Below are 17,574 nucleotides of genomic sequence, written 5' to 3' on the forward strand. Positions count from 1 at the left end.
TATTATTGCCAGGCACCAACGGCGTTCCATACTAACCCATGTAGGCAACAAAAATGGCAACTGTAAACACAAAATAATATAATACGGCGCCTACGCCGAGGGCCTATATCTAATATCTCAGCCTAGCTCCAAGGTAGCGTAACGTAAAGCAAATGGATTTAACCATTAATAAATAATTAAATAGAGCTAGGCTAGACTAGGCCTAGACAGATTATGATAACTAGGCTAGTAGAGGATGGCTAATATATTAGCCTACATAGGCTAGGTCTAGGCCTACCCAACTTGCTTGCTTGTTGTAGAGAGAAGCCTATGCCTCCTAGCACTAACTTACACAGCCCTTACTAGGCGGGTATTCAACTAGGCTATCATAGGCCTAGCCTGGAAGTAACAAAGAGGTCTTGTAGGCAAGGCCTACGCCTAACTTTTGATGTTGATTGTGAATTAGTGGACAAATGGTGCGTTAATTTAAAATGATGGAACTCAATAAAACACGGCTGCCGTAAATTAATTTTTAATTTTCTTCTTAAATCTTATACCACAGATAATAAATGAAAAAAACAAAATGACAGGTCGTGATATGAGAAGTTTCTTGTCTAATCATAGAATTGGAAGAAAAGAAATTGCAAGAGATGACGAAACAGGTCTGTACATCAACAAAAGTGAAAAAATCAGCGATATGCTACTGCCTCTGAGTGGTAGTGCACGGTACCTGTGGGTGTCTTGGTATTATTTGTATTATTATATCAAGTTGTCCTATAAGTTTGGTTAATACTGTTTTGTGTTTTTTTTTCTAGATAAACTAGTAGTACGAATGAAGGAAGGTCTTGGAAGCAGTCGGTATGCTAGAGTAGATTATGATAAATTAAAATCATATACACTTGACAAAAAAGTATCAGGCAATCTAATGTTAATGAAAATGCAAAAACTATCCTCATTTTCAAAAGCTAATCGTAAAAACAACCTAATAAAACAGCATTGTTCGGCATGGTTAAAAGAGTGCGCACGACTTGAATCTTTACGGAAAAGGACGAGTAACGACTGTGATTTGTTCATTGACCATGGCACGTTAGAAAACTCAATAATTACGATGTTCATGTTTGACGTGGAAGATTACGTAGAAGAGTTAAAGAACGATTTAAAACAATTTAAATCCGCAACACTTGAACCCGTTTGGACATTAAGAGAGGATCTACAATCGTGGATGTCACAAAACGAAGATGATTTAAACAATCCAAGCGAGAATTTAGTATTTCAACACAAAAATATCTGCTCGGTTATCGATAGTGTAAAATCACAAGAAACTGAAATTCTTGATAAGTTGAGGTATGAACAGCTGTGTATTGAGTCCGAACTAAAAGGCTTACAACATTTACAAGATGTGATGTCGCCCTTTAGTAAGATGGTTGTTGAAGGAATTCCTGACGAGGCGTACATTTTAGAATGTCCAGATGAAGATTTGAAATCGCAAGTTTTAGAACAATTTTTGGTTTTAGATGAATGTTACAAAGTGAAGCTGAAGGACCTGGATTCTAAACATTTACATATTATAGGGTAATGCTTTTAAAAAATTATGTATTATAAAAAAAATGTCTTTATCTCGATTTCTTTTTGCATAATTCCATTGTTTTTTATCATAAACTGAAAGGCATGAATTTCGATTGATATTACTTTTATGGTTTTTAAAATTTGTAAAATATTTTTCAATTAGAAATCCAATGGATGGATGGGAAGAAGAGGATCATCTTGTTTTCCAATCAACAGTTGAACGCTACCCACCTACATGTCCGAACCGAAGGATGCTCTATTTAGACATGTTGAAAAGGCTACTCCCACATAAAACTAGAGCTGATTTTGTAAGTTTTTCAAAACACAGGGAAGTAATCTAGAAAAAATTCATCTGGTTTCAAATGATTTATGTGCGTTTTGTTTGTTTTTTTTGATAAACCATAACAAATAAAATTACTACTGAAATAAATTCTTCAAAAACTTTCATTTGACAGTTATTTTGGTTAAAATCTATTCCCTTTGTAATTTTGTTTTATACAATCATAATGTTTTTTTTATCTTATTTACATACAGGTGACCCATGAAGAATGGATTATCGGTGACCGTTTTTACAATGAGACTCGTAGAGTGTTGATCAAATGCTGGGCGAGAGACAAGCAGGAGTTGTTCAACCGTGTAGCATCTACGTTTGCAGATGCCTGTCTCGCAAAAGAGTTAGAGTTTATTAAGGCAATAAACAGACAGAAACAGAAGCAAATTTGCCAAGAACTTGAAAATAAGGTAGGCAGCTTTATTCCTTTAAGAAGCTACTAGGCATATCCAACTGTGTTGAGCAGAGAATCAATCAATTAGTCAGACTTATTATTATAGCTGAAGGATTCTCTTGCCATTTTAAATCTTGAACCAGTCCACACTAGAAGATGGCACTCTTGCAAGGTTTTTGCCGCTAAAGCACACGCCTCTGGTCAATTCTCCACCTGGTTCCCTGCCCCTCAGTATAGATCCTGCATGACCCTTAGACATAATCGTAAAGTGGAAAATTATAGTTATAAAACAAAACGTTTCCAGACTAGTCCAGTTCCTTTTATGGTTGAACTTTTGAACAAACTTTAATTTATTTATTTTTTTGCTTGTATTATTTGAGGTATCTGCAGTCTAACTTATTCGTATTTATACATTTATATATTGTTGATAGTGTTGTCTATAGTTTATATATTTTGTATTGTGTAATACATATGCAATTCAGCCATGTGCTGCCATGTATGTAATTTTAAATGTGAATTTTTGAATAAATATACAGAGATATATAAATATTTCTAACATGTACTTTTAATTTCTTCTATTACTGTATACATTTTATTTTAGTTAAAAATTTGGCATGAGCAAAAGCAAGAAGCTTTGCAGTTGGAGGCTGAGATCTTTGCCAGGAATCAAGAGAAATTACATAGGAAACAAATGAAAGAACTGGAGAAAGAAAAGAAGAGAAGAGCTACTAAAAAGCTAGAGGTAAGTATTGTGAAGTAACTGAGGGTTGTAATAACTGATGTGTATAGCCCCCTTATGAGAGAGATGCACCCCTAAAAACTGAGGTGAAAAGGGCTCCCCAAAACTGAAGTGAGAGGGGCACGTCGCAAACTAATGTGAGAGGGGAACCTCCCAAACTGAAGTGAGTAGGGCACCCCCAAAACTGAGATGAGAGAAGTACTTCAAAACTGAGGTGAGAGAAGTACTTCAAAACTGAGGTGAGAGAAGTACTTCAAAACTGAGATGAGAGAGAACCCCAAACTGAGGTGAGAGGAACACAAACTAAAGTGAGAGGGTAACCTCCCAAATTACTGAAGTGAATGGGGCACCCCAAAAACTGATATGAGAGAAGTACTTCAAAACTGAGGTGAGAGAGAACCCCCAAACTGAGGTGAGAAGGGGTAGGGTTAGGAACTTTTTGGGGATAATACATCTTTGTAATTTTTGGTATCTACTTACATTAAGATCGATGAATTTCATGAGAAATTAGAAAAAGCGCAAGCTCAACAAAGAGAGGCTGACGAGAAAAGACTGGCTCAACTTAAAGAGGACATGGCAAAACAGGCGATTCACGATCAACAACGGTTTGAACTTTGACCTTATCTACATCAACAATATCATTCATAATCGTCATATAGTTTGATCGTTATGATGACTATTCACTATTATCAATATAAGCATGATTATTATCTAGATTATCAGAATGTCATCTAGATCACGAACATCAAGGTTAATTAAATTAAGGTCATCATCAAGATAATGATAATTATGATGACTATAAAATCAGCAAGAACATCAATATCTACATGTTTATTATCATCTAGATTAACAGCATATCATCATCTAGATTAGCACTGATCTAGATAATGGACATTAAGATCAAGATAATCATAATGATAATCATTAAGATTAGCATTAGTAAAGATCACAATCATTATCAAGATCGTAACTACCATCATCATTGTCTTCTATAGAATCAACATAACAGGAATGTTAAAAAGGTTTTATAGTTTTTGAAAATGATTAAAATAGACAATAATTGCTTTTTTATAGTGTTGAGTTCCGTGAACAGCTTTTAATTGAAAGAGAAAAGATGAAGGAGGAAGAACGAGAACTTAAAAGAGAAGAAGATCTAAAACGAGAACAACGATTGGATGCTTTACGGCAACAGGTAACAACGCAAAAGAATAATACAAATTGTACTCACAAATGCAGTAAAAAAATGCAATCTTCTAAATGACCTTTAACCTTATTCTGTTTCAGGTCGAAGTTCATGTTGATTTTGACCCAGTGAGAATGATGCAAGATACAGTGGTTAGTATTCAAATAAACAATTAGGGCCATGGATTGCAATAACTGATTCTGGAGCAGAGCCTGCATGATTCACATACATTTTTAATGTTCTTACTTTTTTAGGCATCAAATGCGAAGAAAGGAATCGGCGTACAAGAGGACATCAATATGCAGAAACCACTATTTGATATTGTTAGCTTCACCTCAGAAACTGTAAGTTGAAATGTGTTCTACTAGGATTCTAAGTATTATTTATATATTTAGATTGATATTGAAACTAGTGAATATTCATATTTTTCCTCCTCATGAATATTAAACAGCACAATTTTATATATTTAGATTGATATTGAAACTAATGAATATTCATATTTTTCCTCCTCATGAATATTAAACAGCACAATTTTATATATTTAGATTGAAACTAATGAATATTCATATTTTTCCTCCTCATGAATATTAAACAGCACAATTTTATATATTTAGATTGATATTGACACTAATGAATATTCATATTTTTCCTGCTCATAAATATTAATAAAGTAACATAGCTTTAGTGTTGACCATAAAATAAACGTTAGATAAATTTTGTTTTTTTAAATTTTGGCAGGTGCAAGCTGACCCGCGTTTACGTATGGAGGAGGCCCTCAGGAAAGCTGGTCTTCACGAGAACCCGTATGCTAAAATGATGCTGGCCACAATTAAGCCAATTAAACCGCCACGTCGAGACATGCTATCAGTTGGCATGAAACAGGTTATGACTACCGAACACACTGAACACTGATTCTTGAAGCGTACCTTTTACTTTGACACAATTAATCTGTAGACATCATAGTAAATCTTGCCAGGTTGAAGTGTTGTGATGGATATATGACCAGGCCTTCCAAAAATACTTTCAAATATGTGATTTGGTAACGACAGTGAATTAAACTATTCTGATGTTTGAAATTCAATTCAAATTTACCTTTTGCCAACTAGTGGATAGTATAACTTGCAGCTATTCAAGCCTACACTGCTAATAAAATATATTTAAAATGCACTGTAGCATAAATATGTATATTATTGCCTCCGCCAGAATAGCGAGAGGTTATTTAAGTTATTTAAGATCACGTGCGTTTGTTTCGTTAGCAGGATTACTTAAAAAGTTTAAAGATTTTAAAGGATAATCATAATCATAACACGTCATAAAATTTTCATATGCCTAGGTGGAGGTTTGCGCTCCCTGAGTGCCCTTCTAGTTGTTTTAAGAATTTCATTTAGCGTTTAGGTGTATGGATGATAACATTTGAATGAGCTTATTCAAAAAAGAACTGTTGTTATGTATGTATATTATTGTTTTAAGCTCTGTCTACGCTAATATCAAATTGGTTTGACAAAAAAGTGATGTACCCAAATATGGTAGTGATATGCTTAAATATGGTAGTGATATGACATCATCGTGTCCATATATGGGCTTGAAGTTTGTAGTGTAGACGGAGCTTTAAAATAGTGCAATATATTACTAGTGAATTACCATAATTATGAAATAATTAAACATTCTAATTCATATTAAACATGTATAAGCATTTATTAGAAAACAGTACAGTTATGTTTACAAAAAGAAATTCTGTTGACAAAATAAAAAATTACTGGTATATCTATTGTACTACAGCAGAGATGTAACCAACATAAACATAAAGGGTGAGTGCAAAAAGTAAACAAGTAACTCTTATGAGGGACCTGAGAAATAATAAATATTTTAGTTACAAAATGCACTGTAACATAACAGTATTTTATGGCATTACATTATGACAAAATTAGCTAGAATTTTTGTAATCATTTGGCAGCCTTAATGTATAGCCATTGATTAGTAATGTAACACACAGTTGTCAGTTCCTAATCAAAATAAATCAATCAATCATCAATAAAATGATTACAGATCACAAGTAAAACCACATCCCTGCCGCATAGACACAATACACTATTGTTGTAAAAAGAATCTAAAAGTATGTTCATCATGATTGAGTTAATTCACAATTACAATTTAATTTTTCATGATGCTTTCAAACAGATAAAAGTTTTTTGTTATGCTTCAGTGCACAAGCAGGGAATTGTTTATGCTCCAGCGCACAAGCAGGGAATCTTTTATGCTCTAATACACAAGCAGGGAATTGTTTATGCTTCAGTGAAGCAGTGGATATTTTTATGCTTTGTTGCACAAGCAGGTGATTTTTGTCTGCTTCTGTGCACAAGCAGAGAATTTGTTATGCTTCAGTGCACAAGCAGGGAATTTGTTATGCTTCAGTGCACAAGCAGGGAATTTGTTATGCTTCAGTGCACAAGCAGGGAATTGTTTATGCTCCAGCGCACAAGCAGGGAATCTTTTATGCTCTAATACACAAGCAGGGAATTGTTTATGCTTCAGTGAAGCAGTGGATATTTTTATGCTTTGTTGCACAAGCAGGTGATTTTTGTCTGCTTCTGTGCACAAGCAGGGAATTTGTTATGCTTCAGTGCACAAGCAGGGAATTTGTTATGCTTCAGTGCACAAGCAGGGAATTTGTTATGCTCCAGTGCACAAGCAGGGGATTTGTTATGCTTCGGTGCACAGCCAGGGGTTTTCATATTGTGTGCACAGCACAATGAAACTTAGCAGGTTCGCCTATACTATAGTTTACTCAAGCATGATGAACGCTAAATTACAATGTTTAACAACAAAAATTAATTAGTCCATGATTTTGACGAACAAATACTCTATTCTATTAGTACCAGCCTCTTTAATATTAAAACAAATATTTAACAAATTACATAATACAGTAAATAATTTTAACATAGAAAATGTTACAAATTTACTAATTTTTTGTTTACTATCTTATTCTACAAATTTACTAATTACAAGTGCTTTCCTTTTTAAATACTATTTTCTAAAAAAATTACAATATTGAAAATTTGGCAATTACAATAGAAAAATGTCTAGAAGCAATATTTAGTAAAAGAATATTTGTTATGAGATATGTTAAAATTGGTTTATTAAAACTATTTGGTGAAATGTGAAAAAAAAATCAGTACTTTATATATAAAATTAATGTTATGTTTTCCTCAAACCACCCAATTATAATATTTTTTTTTAAATTTCATATGCATTTAACAGTGAGCAACTCGCAAATTACAGGATGGATAAACTATTTTGATTGTGTTTATAAAGTCTCATTTGGGGCTTAGGGAGTTTTATTCAATATTTTGCACAATTCTAATTCTTTTTGATTGGACTTAAGAAAATAAACGAGACAACGCTTGGCCAAAAGGTATTCATAATATGTCCAGTAAACAGACTGCTTTTTGAAATAATTTATATTGTTAGAAAAGTTATTACAGTACAACCTCTATTAAGGGGACATGTCTGGGGCCCCAAGAAGTTTCTCGTTAATATAATAGGGGTGTCCCCTGAATAGGTGTTGATTGAAGTGCAAATATATATATTGCCCTTTGTTTGTTCACATAAAAGTGTCCCCTTAATAGGAGTGTCCCCTTAATAGGAGTGTCCCCTTAATAGGAGTGTCCCCTTAATAGGAGTGTCCCCTTAATAGGAGTGTCCACTTAATAGGAGTGTCCCCTTAATAGGAGTGTCTACTTATTATGAGTGTCCCTTAATAGGAGTGTCCCCTTAATAGGAGTGTCCCCTTAATAGGAGTGTCTACTTAATAGGAGTATCCCCTTAATAGGAGTGTCCCCTAAATAGGGGTGTACCAAAGGAGGGGCTCTACTGCAGTAACATACATTACTCCATCGCATTGGACATTTTTTATACAAAACGATATGGAATATCTTGTGCATATTTTATTTAAATTACATATTTTAACTTAACTTACCATAGAATAAAGAAAATAATTAATTTATCACAAATTGTGAAATGTAACATACATACTCTGGTATAACCTTAGTTATTTAGTGGGTTGTCCTGTCTCCACTGTCATTGCATGAGAATTACATTAAGAAATGTTACAGAAAGGTATTAATATACAAAATGCGTACAAAAAACAAAAAATATCCAGACGATGTTGAGTTGAGGTTGTCGCTGTATAAAAGACGTTGAAGATGATTTTGACGATTTATGGAAGAAACAAGCGTCCTCAACCTATTGGAATTAAGGTTTAAACAAGAAAATATAATAATAAAGCATAATGGAGTAGTAGTAGAATACAAGCATCACATGCATGCACCTGGAGTTCTTATATATAAGTGTAATGTGATTAAATGTGGAATATATATTTGTGTTTATTATTCAATATACACATATTATTAAACAAGCCATAAATATGGATACCAATGATCGAAAAAGCACCTCAGCCAAAAGCTGGCAGAGTATTTCAGGGGACAACCACCAGTATATAGTAGTACATTCCACTTATAAAGTGTTGAAACGATATACGATCATTTACAGTTTGCTAAATGTGCTAAATTTTCTTTGTAAACCCTATTTTTTCGGCAAAATATATGTAACACAAGTATATATTATTTTTTGTAGATCTCTGGATCTTCTTAAATTAGTGACAATTTTTTTATTCAAGATTATTATAAATGTGGTTTAAAAGTGATATAAATTAATCATTGATTCTTAAAACTACAGTGGTTTTTAATACTTATATTAAAATGTATAGTGAGAGAGGAAATGTAAATATATGTGTAGATTAAGTTAAATTGTTTCATTTAATGTTCAGACAATAGCCTATCTGAAAAGTGTAAACAGTTTATACAAATAACAGTAATATATATATATAACGTGATCATGGAGAATATTTGTGCTTGTGGTGGGGAAACCACGTTCTAGCCCTGGGACTACCAAGTGTCAAGTGCCAATTGGTGAGGTCATTGCTCAACGTTTACCTGACTGAGGAGCTGTTAATGCTGTAGCTGGAATAACAAGTTTTATTTCATTTATTAAAGAACTGCCCGCTTGATGAAGTGTTGGATAATTACAAATGAGGAAGGTGGGGAAGAGGGTAAGATGTGGTTGTGATGTTTATGCTACAATGTATAACCAATCAATTGATAAATCAACGGGTACAAAATAAATCAAATTTGAACTTGGAAATTCTATGTATGTTAGTTATTCTTAAATTTATATTATGATGGTAACTATATACCCCATATATGGGCAGGAACGAAATAATTTCTAGAATTACATTATTACTAATAAAGGGTATGCATAAACTAAAACAAGACTATGTATGTTGTGTGTAAACTGTTTATCTTCTAATTATGTGGCTTTGAAGCACATCATTTTTGAGAACTGTGCATTATAGTATGATACAGCGAAGTACCATAAAACATTAAATAATATATACCAACATAAGGGAGCTTGTCAAAATTATACAACTGCAGTTACTGCAGTAAATACATTTATTTTACTGCAATACTTTATGATTTTAGTTTGTTTATTTGTAGAAGTTTAATATGTGGCAGATACTGCAGCAAACAATAAAACACCTTGTTGCTGCAGTAGAATAAGTTTGACATTGTCTCTTTTTATAAATCTCCTCTTTTATCATTATTACCAAAATAATGTCTTTCTTTAAATTTCTACACATAATTAAAAATATTTTTTTGCTAAAGTTTGTTTTTAATTACAAACATATGAACAGGTTACAGGTTAAAAACATTCAACATAAATAATACATATTATTAATAATAAAAGTTGTTAATTAGCAAATAAAAAGTTTATCGGTGGGCAATATAATGGCTTGATATATACATTGGCATAAAAATGGTGCAAATATATACAGTATATTTTAAGATAGTGTGTGCTTATGTTTAGCTTGTTAACAACATTTTACATTATATTACTGTGTGCTTACATAATAGTTAACAATTACATGCATACAGCATTCACATGCACAAACAGTAACATTTAGTGATTTAACAGCCAAACAGATAAAAGAAGGATGTTTATATTTTGTTTGCATCACTATTAAAGCCCTTTTCAGGCAGAACACGGTTCCGTTAATAACTCCTGAAGCCTGTTTTCCAGTGAAAGTTGAGTTGCGTTAAATTAACCAGATTCAATGATTTTACAGGAAAAGGAGGTAAAAATAAACGCTAACAATCTGAAATCATTGAAGTTGAACCGAGTTTAACTTTAATGATGTGATTGTTAAAACTGACCAATCAAATGGTTTACATCATCAAGAACTCGGGAATTTTCTAAATTTCATGCGGACCCGGCTGCATGTGACTGACCTTGATAGAACTAAGAAAAACCATGAACAATCGCATAAAAATGTGTAAATATTCACGGTTCGGGTCGATCATCATTATTTATTTTCAACTGTAACGATTCGAAAATTCAACGTAACTTAAAACTGGAAAACAGGCTTTAACGGGCCAGTATGGTTGTCTGAAATCTGAAACATTTCTGGAGACAAAATTATAGTATCCATCTCAGGCATGGAATATTTGCTGTGACCCGATACCGGCATTTTTTTTAATCGCAGTTTGTTATTATGTAGTAAATTGCAACGATGTGCAGTCAAGTATATCATGTAACCAGTATGTTGATTACCTTATAATCATTTTTTGGTCACAAATACCAAGAAAAACAATGACAGTTGTCACCCTATTAATAAATACGATACTATATTGCAAATAATAAACAAAATACCCATTAAAATAATAGGACGGTCTCTCCCTGGTACCCTGGAAATTATTGGTGCATTAAAAAAAATGGGCACTTTTAAGTTAACATAATAATTATTACCCTATATAAGATATTAATAAAGATACATAAATAAATAAACCAAATATGTAGTGCGTTGACGCCATCACACATGCTGTAGATGTCACATGCAAACACATGCATGTACATGCGTGCATATCTATATAAGTGCTGTGTACACGCAGTCTAGATGCGTATTGTGGTTTAAAGTTTTTCACCTTGGCTAACAGTTTGGTACTTTTTCCTCTTAAAGAACCCACACTGAAATTAAAAAGGAAAAAAGATTGTAAAATTAAACCATAGTACAACATTTGAAAGACCATTTTAATGAAAAGGACATCCAAAAAACTGTAAATTCGTAAGTATCCCGAGCACCCTCTAAATAAATTCTTTAAGCTTAGCCAAACTGGTAAGCTAATCACTCTGAATCAAAACACTAATCGTTGCCGACAATCATTTTGTTTATAATTCTATTCACATATTTAATAGCAAGTTCATAAGATCTCTTTATTCATTGGTTAAACGCTTTTTTTGTATTCATTGTAAATAGTATGTAAATCAAAATGTAAACCACCAACCAAAAATTAAAAAAAACAATGTATTCATCTTTATTTCAATGGTGTTCGTGTACAAAAACTTTATTTATAAACTGAATTTTGGTAATTCAATGGGACCACCAAGGACTTGTCTGTTGTCTGAAAAAGATAGATTAAAGACTCATTTTTATACAATTGCATTACCTTCCATAGTAAGAGAGTGAGTAGCGTTAACAGTAAGAGACCACCTACAATCGCAAGCACGTATATCCACCATACCGGTCCTTCAGACTTTATGAGATATTGTACTGGGTTCGCTGTCGTCTTCACCTGTAATAGATACAAATTATTTAAGACTCTCAACATTATCACAACTCAATCATCACAATCACTTGACCGACCAGATCAGTAGTAGCCTACAGTGCCAGCATTCAATTTTAATAATAATTGATAATTTACCTCCGCCAAGGAGGTATATGTAATCGGTAGCATGTGTTTGTTTGTTTGTTTGTTTGTTAGCAGGATTACTCAAAAAGTAGATCTTTACCAAAATGAATATACAGATAGATATGTGGTCAAGGACCATTCCATTAAATTGTGGGACCATTTGGGACCATGGTCCCAATTCTGGACCACTTTTTAATATACTAGTCCTGCTAGTGTTAAAAGATAGGACAGAATTTTTCAAAAGCCGGTGAGCAGTCTTAAAGTAACAAGTAAACTGAAATTGCATTTTCTCGAGAACTACTACCAATATGGTCAGATCACCGAAGTTAAGCAATGTCGGGCCCAGTTGCGTTCTAGATGGGAGACCATCTAGAAATAGCGGCAGGTACTGTATACACCAGAGAGTGATGGTGTAATGATAATATCGGACTAGCATGTGATAGGCATGGGTTCGAGGTTATCTGTACCATACTAATTGCATCCTTAGGCAAGATGCTTTACTCTCATTGCCTCATCCTTCGGATGGGATGTAAACCTGTTGGTCCCGTGTACTTAGCAGTGCAACTTGGTACACTATTCGAAAACAGTAGGGGATTGTCTCCCGGTATATTGATCTGGTAGGCCTTACACTACTGGCTGCCGTGGGACCGTTGAGGGCCTAATCTGAATTTCCTCAGTTTCCAGTTAAGCTTGAGGACCATAATAATACATTCAACATTTTTTTTTATTACCGCAAAAATCATTACCGCAACCATCATTACCACAACCAGCATTACCACAACTAACATTACCACAGCCAACAAAGAACCATAGTAAATAAGGTACACTAACCTGAGTCATTTGTTGTAAATTTATGTAATCGTCACTCTTTGCAATAGCATATGAACTGTCTTTAACAGTCACATTAGCAGTTGATATTAAATCAACTGATGTCGTGTACTGGAGAGAAAAGAAAATTGTTACAATTTTATACGGCCTCATGGAACACCTTTCTGGTGAACAAGTTTTATCCGTTGCAAAAATAAAGATTTTATTATTATTACTTAAATTCATATATTAAGATGTTGACTTCTAATGCAGTAGATTAAGGAGCTTTTAATATACATATAATAATAAATTCTTTATTTCGTAAACAAATGTACATATACAGAATTACAGATACAAAGCTCTTTTTATATATAATACATTATATATAAAAAACAATAGCGAGATTAAGGATATCGCCGCACTCGCTCGCCGTTGCCGTAAATTGCTGTGACGTCACAGGTGCATCGCAAAATCTACTTATGAGTAAAAAAAACAATAAAAAAAATCAGCATTTATATTTTTTACGATTTATTTACAAAGTGTGTTTACTAGAAATTTTCGCGATTTGCCAGACTTTGCCAGAAAACTCAAGACATAAATTTTGCGGCGATATTCTTAATTTCGCGATGGTTCTGAAATCATATGTACATCCCTAAAACGTTGTTAAAATATGGTCCTTGGTCAAGTTGTCCTTTACCATTGGATGATTGAGTATACTCATTATTAATAAATCCAAAAGAAACTTACATCAACAAATGTTGCAGCCCATAAACGAGATTTAATGCTGATTTTCGCCTTATTGGACCCAGTAGTTGTTGAACTTATACCGCTGATTGAACTGAATGTGCATGTGATTTTAACACATTTCATATTGTCGCAACTGAACGCGATATCCTCTTCAATTGGTTCATCTGCCTGTCGGGCTAATCTCTCTCCTTCACGTTCTGGGTCCTTCTCATCATCTTTCAGCTGAGAAATTGTTTAAAAAGTATTATTATGTTAATATGAGTGTGGTTTTGAATATATCAGGAAGATTTCCTATAGCTTAGCTTTATCAATATACTAAGGCTGTGTTTATACAACACCTTTCTCACTTTATACACACTGTATATGCATGTTTTCACAGAAAAAGGTCAATCCCTAAACTGAGCCGTTCATACATAAATGTTTAACTGCTGTGTTGTCCAGGAACGTCAGTCACAGCCAAACATCTGCTGCACATACAGAAGGCAACTTGTCCCCTGAGGCTACTCAGCTCACAGCAATCGGCCATATTTGGCCGGTCCTCAAGTAGCCTTTTCAAGAACAAGTTCACCGGGATAACTCCCTTCTCGTCTCGAATGATGAACTGGGTTCTTTAAAGTGCAGTTATAACTGTGTACACTGGATCTACAGTTTATAGGCCCCTATCCGAGAAGACTTGTTCAACCACCAGAACTAGGGACCAGTAGTCTGCAAACCCATGCCAGCATTGTTTGGCTCTTTAGGTATGGTAAACGGCGCCCCTCTCACTTGTAATCACATCACACCTTTTTTTTTTAGTAAAGACAGGAGTTTTACCTTTAAACCTAATTCATTCTCTTTTCCCCCTTCAACAGTACAAGGATCCCCATCACTGTTGATGGATGTCAGATAGAGTAGATATTCATCATCTTGGTTCTTGGTTGGGAACAAAATGACAAGTTCAGTTTTCCCAAAAGAACTCTCATTAGTGTTACGGATCTATAAGGTAATAAAGATAATAGGTTATTGTGGCATGTAACATGACAGTTGTCTTTGGCTTTAAAGGGTTTTTATGGTACATGAACTTCACTGAGAATAGTACACTTTTAAATTAGTCGATCCTTTGATTATTTTCAGCTTTGACATGTCAATTTTATATAGCTCTTAATGCACAAAGCTATTCGCTTCACATTATGTGAGGGCGTGTGGCGCAGTGGGTTGGACGTTCGACTACTGATTATGAGATCGAGGTTCGAATCCAACTCTCGCCGCATTGCTTGTATCCTTAGGCAAGATACTTTACTAACGTTTGCCTCTCTCCACCCAGGTGTATAAATGGGTACCCCATTAGATCAAGACACAACTTTGCGCTGATTACTAGCTGCATTATGGGAGTATGTTTCCATACATGTTTAATCCAAAAAAATGACTGGGGTAATAATGTTCAGCGCATTGAGAGCTTGCTTATATGCAAAGTATATAAGAATGAACTATTAATATTATTATTACCCCGATCGTTGGATCAAACATGTATTTACACCTGGGTAGAGAGACAGACATTAAGTAAAGTTTCTTGCCTAAATGGTCTTTCACACCTGTTCCAACATGGGTCTGGCACCGGCAAATCGAATGTCAATGTTTTGTTTCCACGCAGCTATGTGCATATCGATTGGTGCATAGCCGCGTCGAGTGTCGTGAAAATGAAACATTGATGTTCGATTTGATTTTCTGGCACTGGTGGGGAACCGTGTGTGAAAGAACAGGTGTGAAAGACCCTTAAAGGACACAAGTAATGCGACGTGAATTGGACTCAAACTTCCGATTCCACGAAGAGAAGTCAAACACTGCGCCAAACACCCTTACTGGGTTCTTTTTTCTTTTTCTGGATAAAAATAAATTACCTCATAGAAATGTTCAACTTCATCACCAACAAGCTCTTCAGGTGTGTCTTCTGAGTATTCTGCCAATACTTTTACGTCTCCGCTTAACTTTAATTGACTTGGCTTTGATACACTGAAAAATTTAATTAATTGAAGCTTGTTGAGGTTGTTTTTAAAAACAAGTAAAATATTTGACCCAAAATCCTTAGTAATAACACCAAAATCTTAAATTAACTAAAACAAATTATTTGGAAATGTCTCCTATACTATTCTAAAAAAGGCAAGTACATGCTTCTCACTAGCACGCAACACAAGCCGATCGATCGACCGATGACAATCATCAATTTGCATAATCCACCACTTCTGATTGGTTGAATCACTTAAGTTGCACTTACGTCCTTTCGTTGCATCCTAGTGGGAACCAAGCTTAAGGATCATGTCAGTAGCACTCTCTTGTCTGTCCAAGACAGTGGCTAGTGAGACTTGAAATTAAAATATAGCACACCAGGGTAACCCCATACTCCTTTTGAAAGATGTACTGGGTTCTTTTAAAGTGCACACAAATACTTTGTGTATACTAGACCTACAACATCTTTTTTCTTCTTATTTTGGCAGGATAGGATAGACAGATGCCTTTTTTACTCGAGCTTGTTACAACCGTTAATGTAGAAAACGCCAGCTAATGTCGAAACAACCGTTAATGTAGAACAATCCACCGCTAATGTAGTAAAACCTCCAGCTAATGTAGAAACACCAACAGCTTATGTAGTAAATACAAATCAACACCAGCTAATGTAGAAGTGGTCAACATCTTATGTAGTAACGAAAATTGCCTCCCAGCTTATGTAGTTACTATCGCCAGCTAATGTAGAAAATGTTATATATTTTACAAAAATGTCTAAATCATGTGCAAATGCATCGATCTTTACTTAGCTATCAGTCTTTCCACCTCGCGTAAGCAATAAACTTTCTAAAACGACCACACATCGTAAGCAACCATCTCTGTTTAACGGACCGCTTCTCATAATCGACTACCTCTTTTAAGGGACCACGACCTCTTTCTCACTATTAAACGACCATTTCTCATAATCGACCATCTCTTCCATTACAACGACCTCTCGAAAGTGACCGCCTCTATTGAACGACCATGGTCGATTATGAGAAGTGGTCCCTTAACAGAGACGGTGGTCATTCAGTCGAGGTGGTCATTTCGAGAGGGCGTTGTGACAAAAGATGGTCGATTATAATAGAGGTGGTGGTCCTTTAAAAGACGTCGTCACTGACGAGAGGTGTGGTCGTTAAGAGAGGTGGTCGCTTACGAGAGGTGGGCAATGATGAGAAGCGGTCCATTAACAGAGACAGTGGTCGTTCAATAGAGGCACTTACGAGAAGTGTGGTCGATTATGAGAAGCAGTCCCTTATGAGAGGAGGTGATCCCTTACGAGAGGTGGTCGATTGTGTGAAGCGGTCCCTTAACAGAGATGGTTGCTTACGATGTGTGGTCGTTTTTCCTACGAGAGGTGGAAAGACTGATAGCTAAGTAAAGATCGATGCATTTGCACATGATTTAGACATTTTTTGTAAAATATATAACATTTTCTACATTAGCTGGCGATAGTAACTACATAAGCCGGGAGGCAATTTTTCTTACTACATAAGCTGTTGACCGTTTCTACATTAGCTGGTGTTGATTTGTATTTACTACATAAGCTGTTGGTGTTTCTACATTAGCTGGAGGTTTTACTACATTAGCGGTAGATTGTTCTACATTAACGGTTGTTTCGACATTAGCTGGCATTTTCTACATTAGCGGTTGTAACAGAGCTCCTGTGAATACTGTTCTGGCGAGTTCTCAAAGTGCTGGAGAACTGAGCGGTGTAAATGGTTCCTCTGCTTTTCTTCCTTTTTTGGTTATTTTAGGATATTTTATTAATCATTTTTGTGTGTAAAGTGCTTAGAATCTAGGAACTATATATATCATAGTGTACCCCATGTGAATTAGAATACTGTGTTCACTCACCCTTTCAGACTCAGGCTGAACTGTAGAGCAACAGGCACTGTAACATTAACAACATTGTTGAACTTAGTTCCGTCAGGCTCTGCGTTTGAACTAAAGTAACAAACAAAATGTAGTGCTGTTAAAATGTGCAAATCGAGACAAGTGAAGAAC

General features: G+C 34.7%; 2 protein-coding genes across 3 annotated transcripts in view; one reads left to right on the plus strand and one right to left on the minus strand.

Annotated features, from left to right (window-relative positions):
• The first annotated feature begins 48 nt into the window (after nt 1–48).
• LOC144841295 (coiled-coil domain-containing protein 148-like) lies at nt 49–8,289 on the plus strand. The gene is made up of 11 exons (XM_078697577.1): nt 49–133; nt 542–641; nt 795–1,551; nt 1,709–1,853; nt 2,080–2,286; nt 2,872–3,012; nt 3,496–3,614; nt 4,084–4,201; nt 4,294–4,344; nt 4,447–4,536; nt 4,931–8,289. Exons 2-11 carry the CDS (start codon nt 563–565, stop codon nt 5,102–5,104), a joined length of 1,881 nt encoding a protein of 626 aa, XP_078553703.1. The 5' UTR covers nt 49–133; nt 542–562; the 3' UTR covers nt 5,105–8,289.
• LOC144841286 (integrin alpha-8-like) overlaps nt 5,863–17,574 on the minus strand; it is a 53,459-nt gene continuing 41,747 nt past the window's right edge. The window contains exons 23-30 of one of the 2 annotated variants that reach the window (XM_078697562.1): nt 17,425–17,514; nt 15,426–15,537; nt 14,362–14,523; nt 13,549–13,770; nt 12,826–12,933; nt 11,752–11,877; nt 11,230–11,272; nt 5,863–8,434 (exon numbers count right to left, since the gene is read on the minus strand). In XM_078697562.1, the coding sequence (XP_078553688.1) occupies nt 8,430–8,434; nt 11,230–11,272; nt 11,752–11,877; nt 12,826–12,933; nt 13,549–13,770; nt 14,362–14,523; nt 15,426–15,537; nt 17,425–17,514 (868 nt within the window). In that variant the 3' untranslated portion in view covers nt 5,863–8,429. The other variant, XM_078697561.1, reaches the window with a different exon arrangement.

This window comes from Antedon bifida, chromosome 4 (assembly GCF_963402885.1).
Source record: "Antedon bifida chromosome 4, ecAntBifi1.1, whole genome shotgun sequence".
NCBI classification, from domain to species: domain Eukaryota; kingdom Metazoa; phylum Echinodermata; class Crinoidea; order Comatulida; family Antedonidae; genus Antedon; species Antedon bifida.

What these genes read in the sequence shown, in the direction of transcription:
- LOC144841295 (XM_078697577.1), top strand. Translation starts at nt 563, where the DNA reads ATGACAGGTCGTGATATGAGAAGTTTCTTGTCTAATCATAGAATTGGA. An exon ending in TGCAAGAGATGACGAAACAG is followed by an intron (nt 642 to 794) that starts GTCTGTACATCA and finishes TTTTTTTTCTAG; the next exon opens with ATAAACTAGTAGTACGAATG. An exon ending in GAGCTACTAAAAAGCTAGAG is followed by an intron (nt 3,013 to 3,495) that starts GTAAGTATTGTG and finishes ACTTACATTAAG; the next exon opens with ATCGATGAATTTCATGAGAA.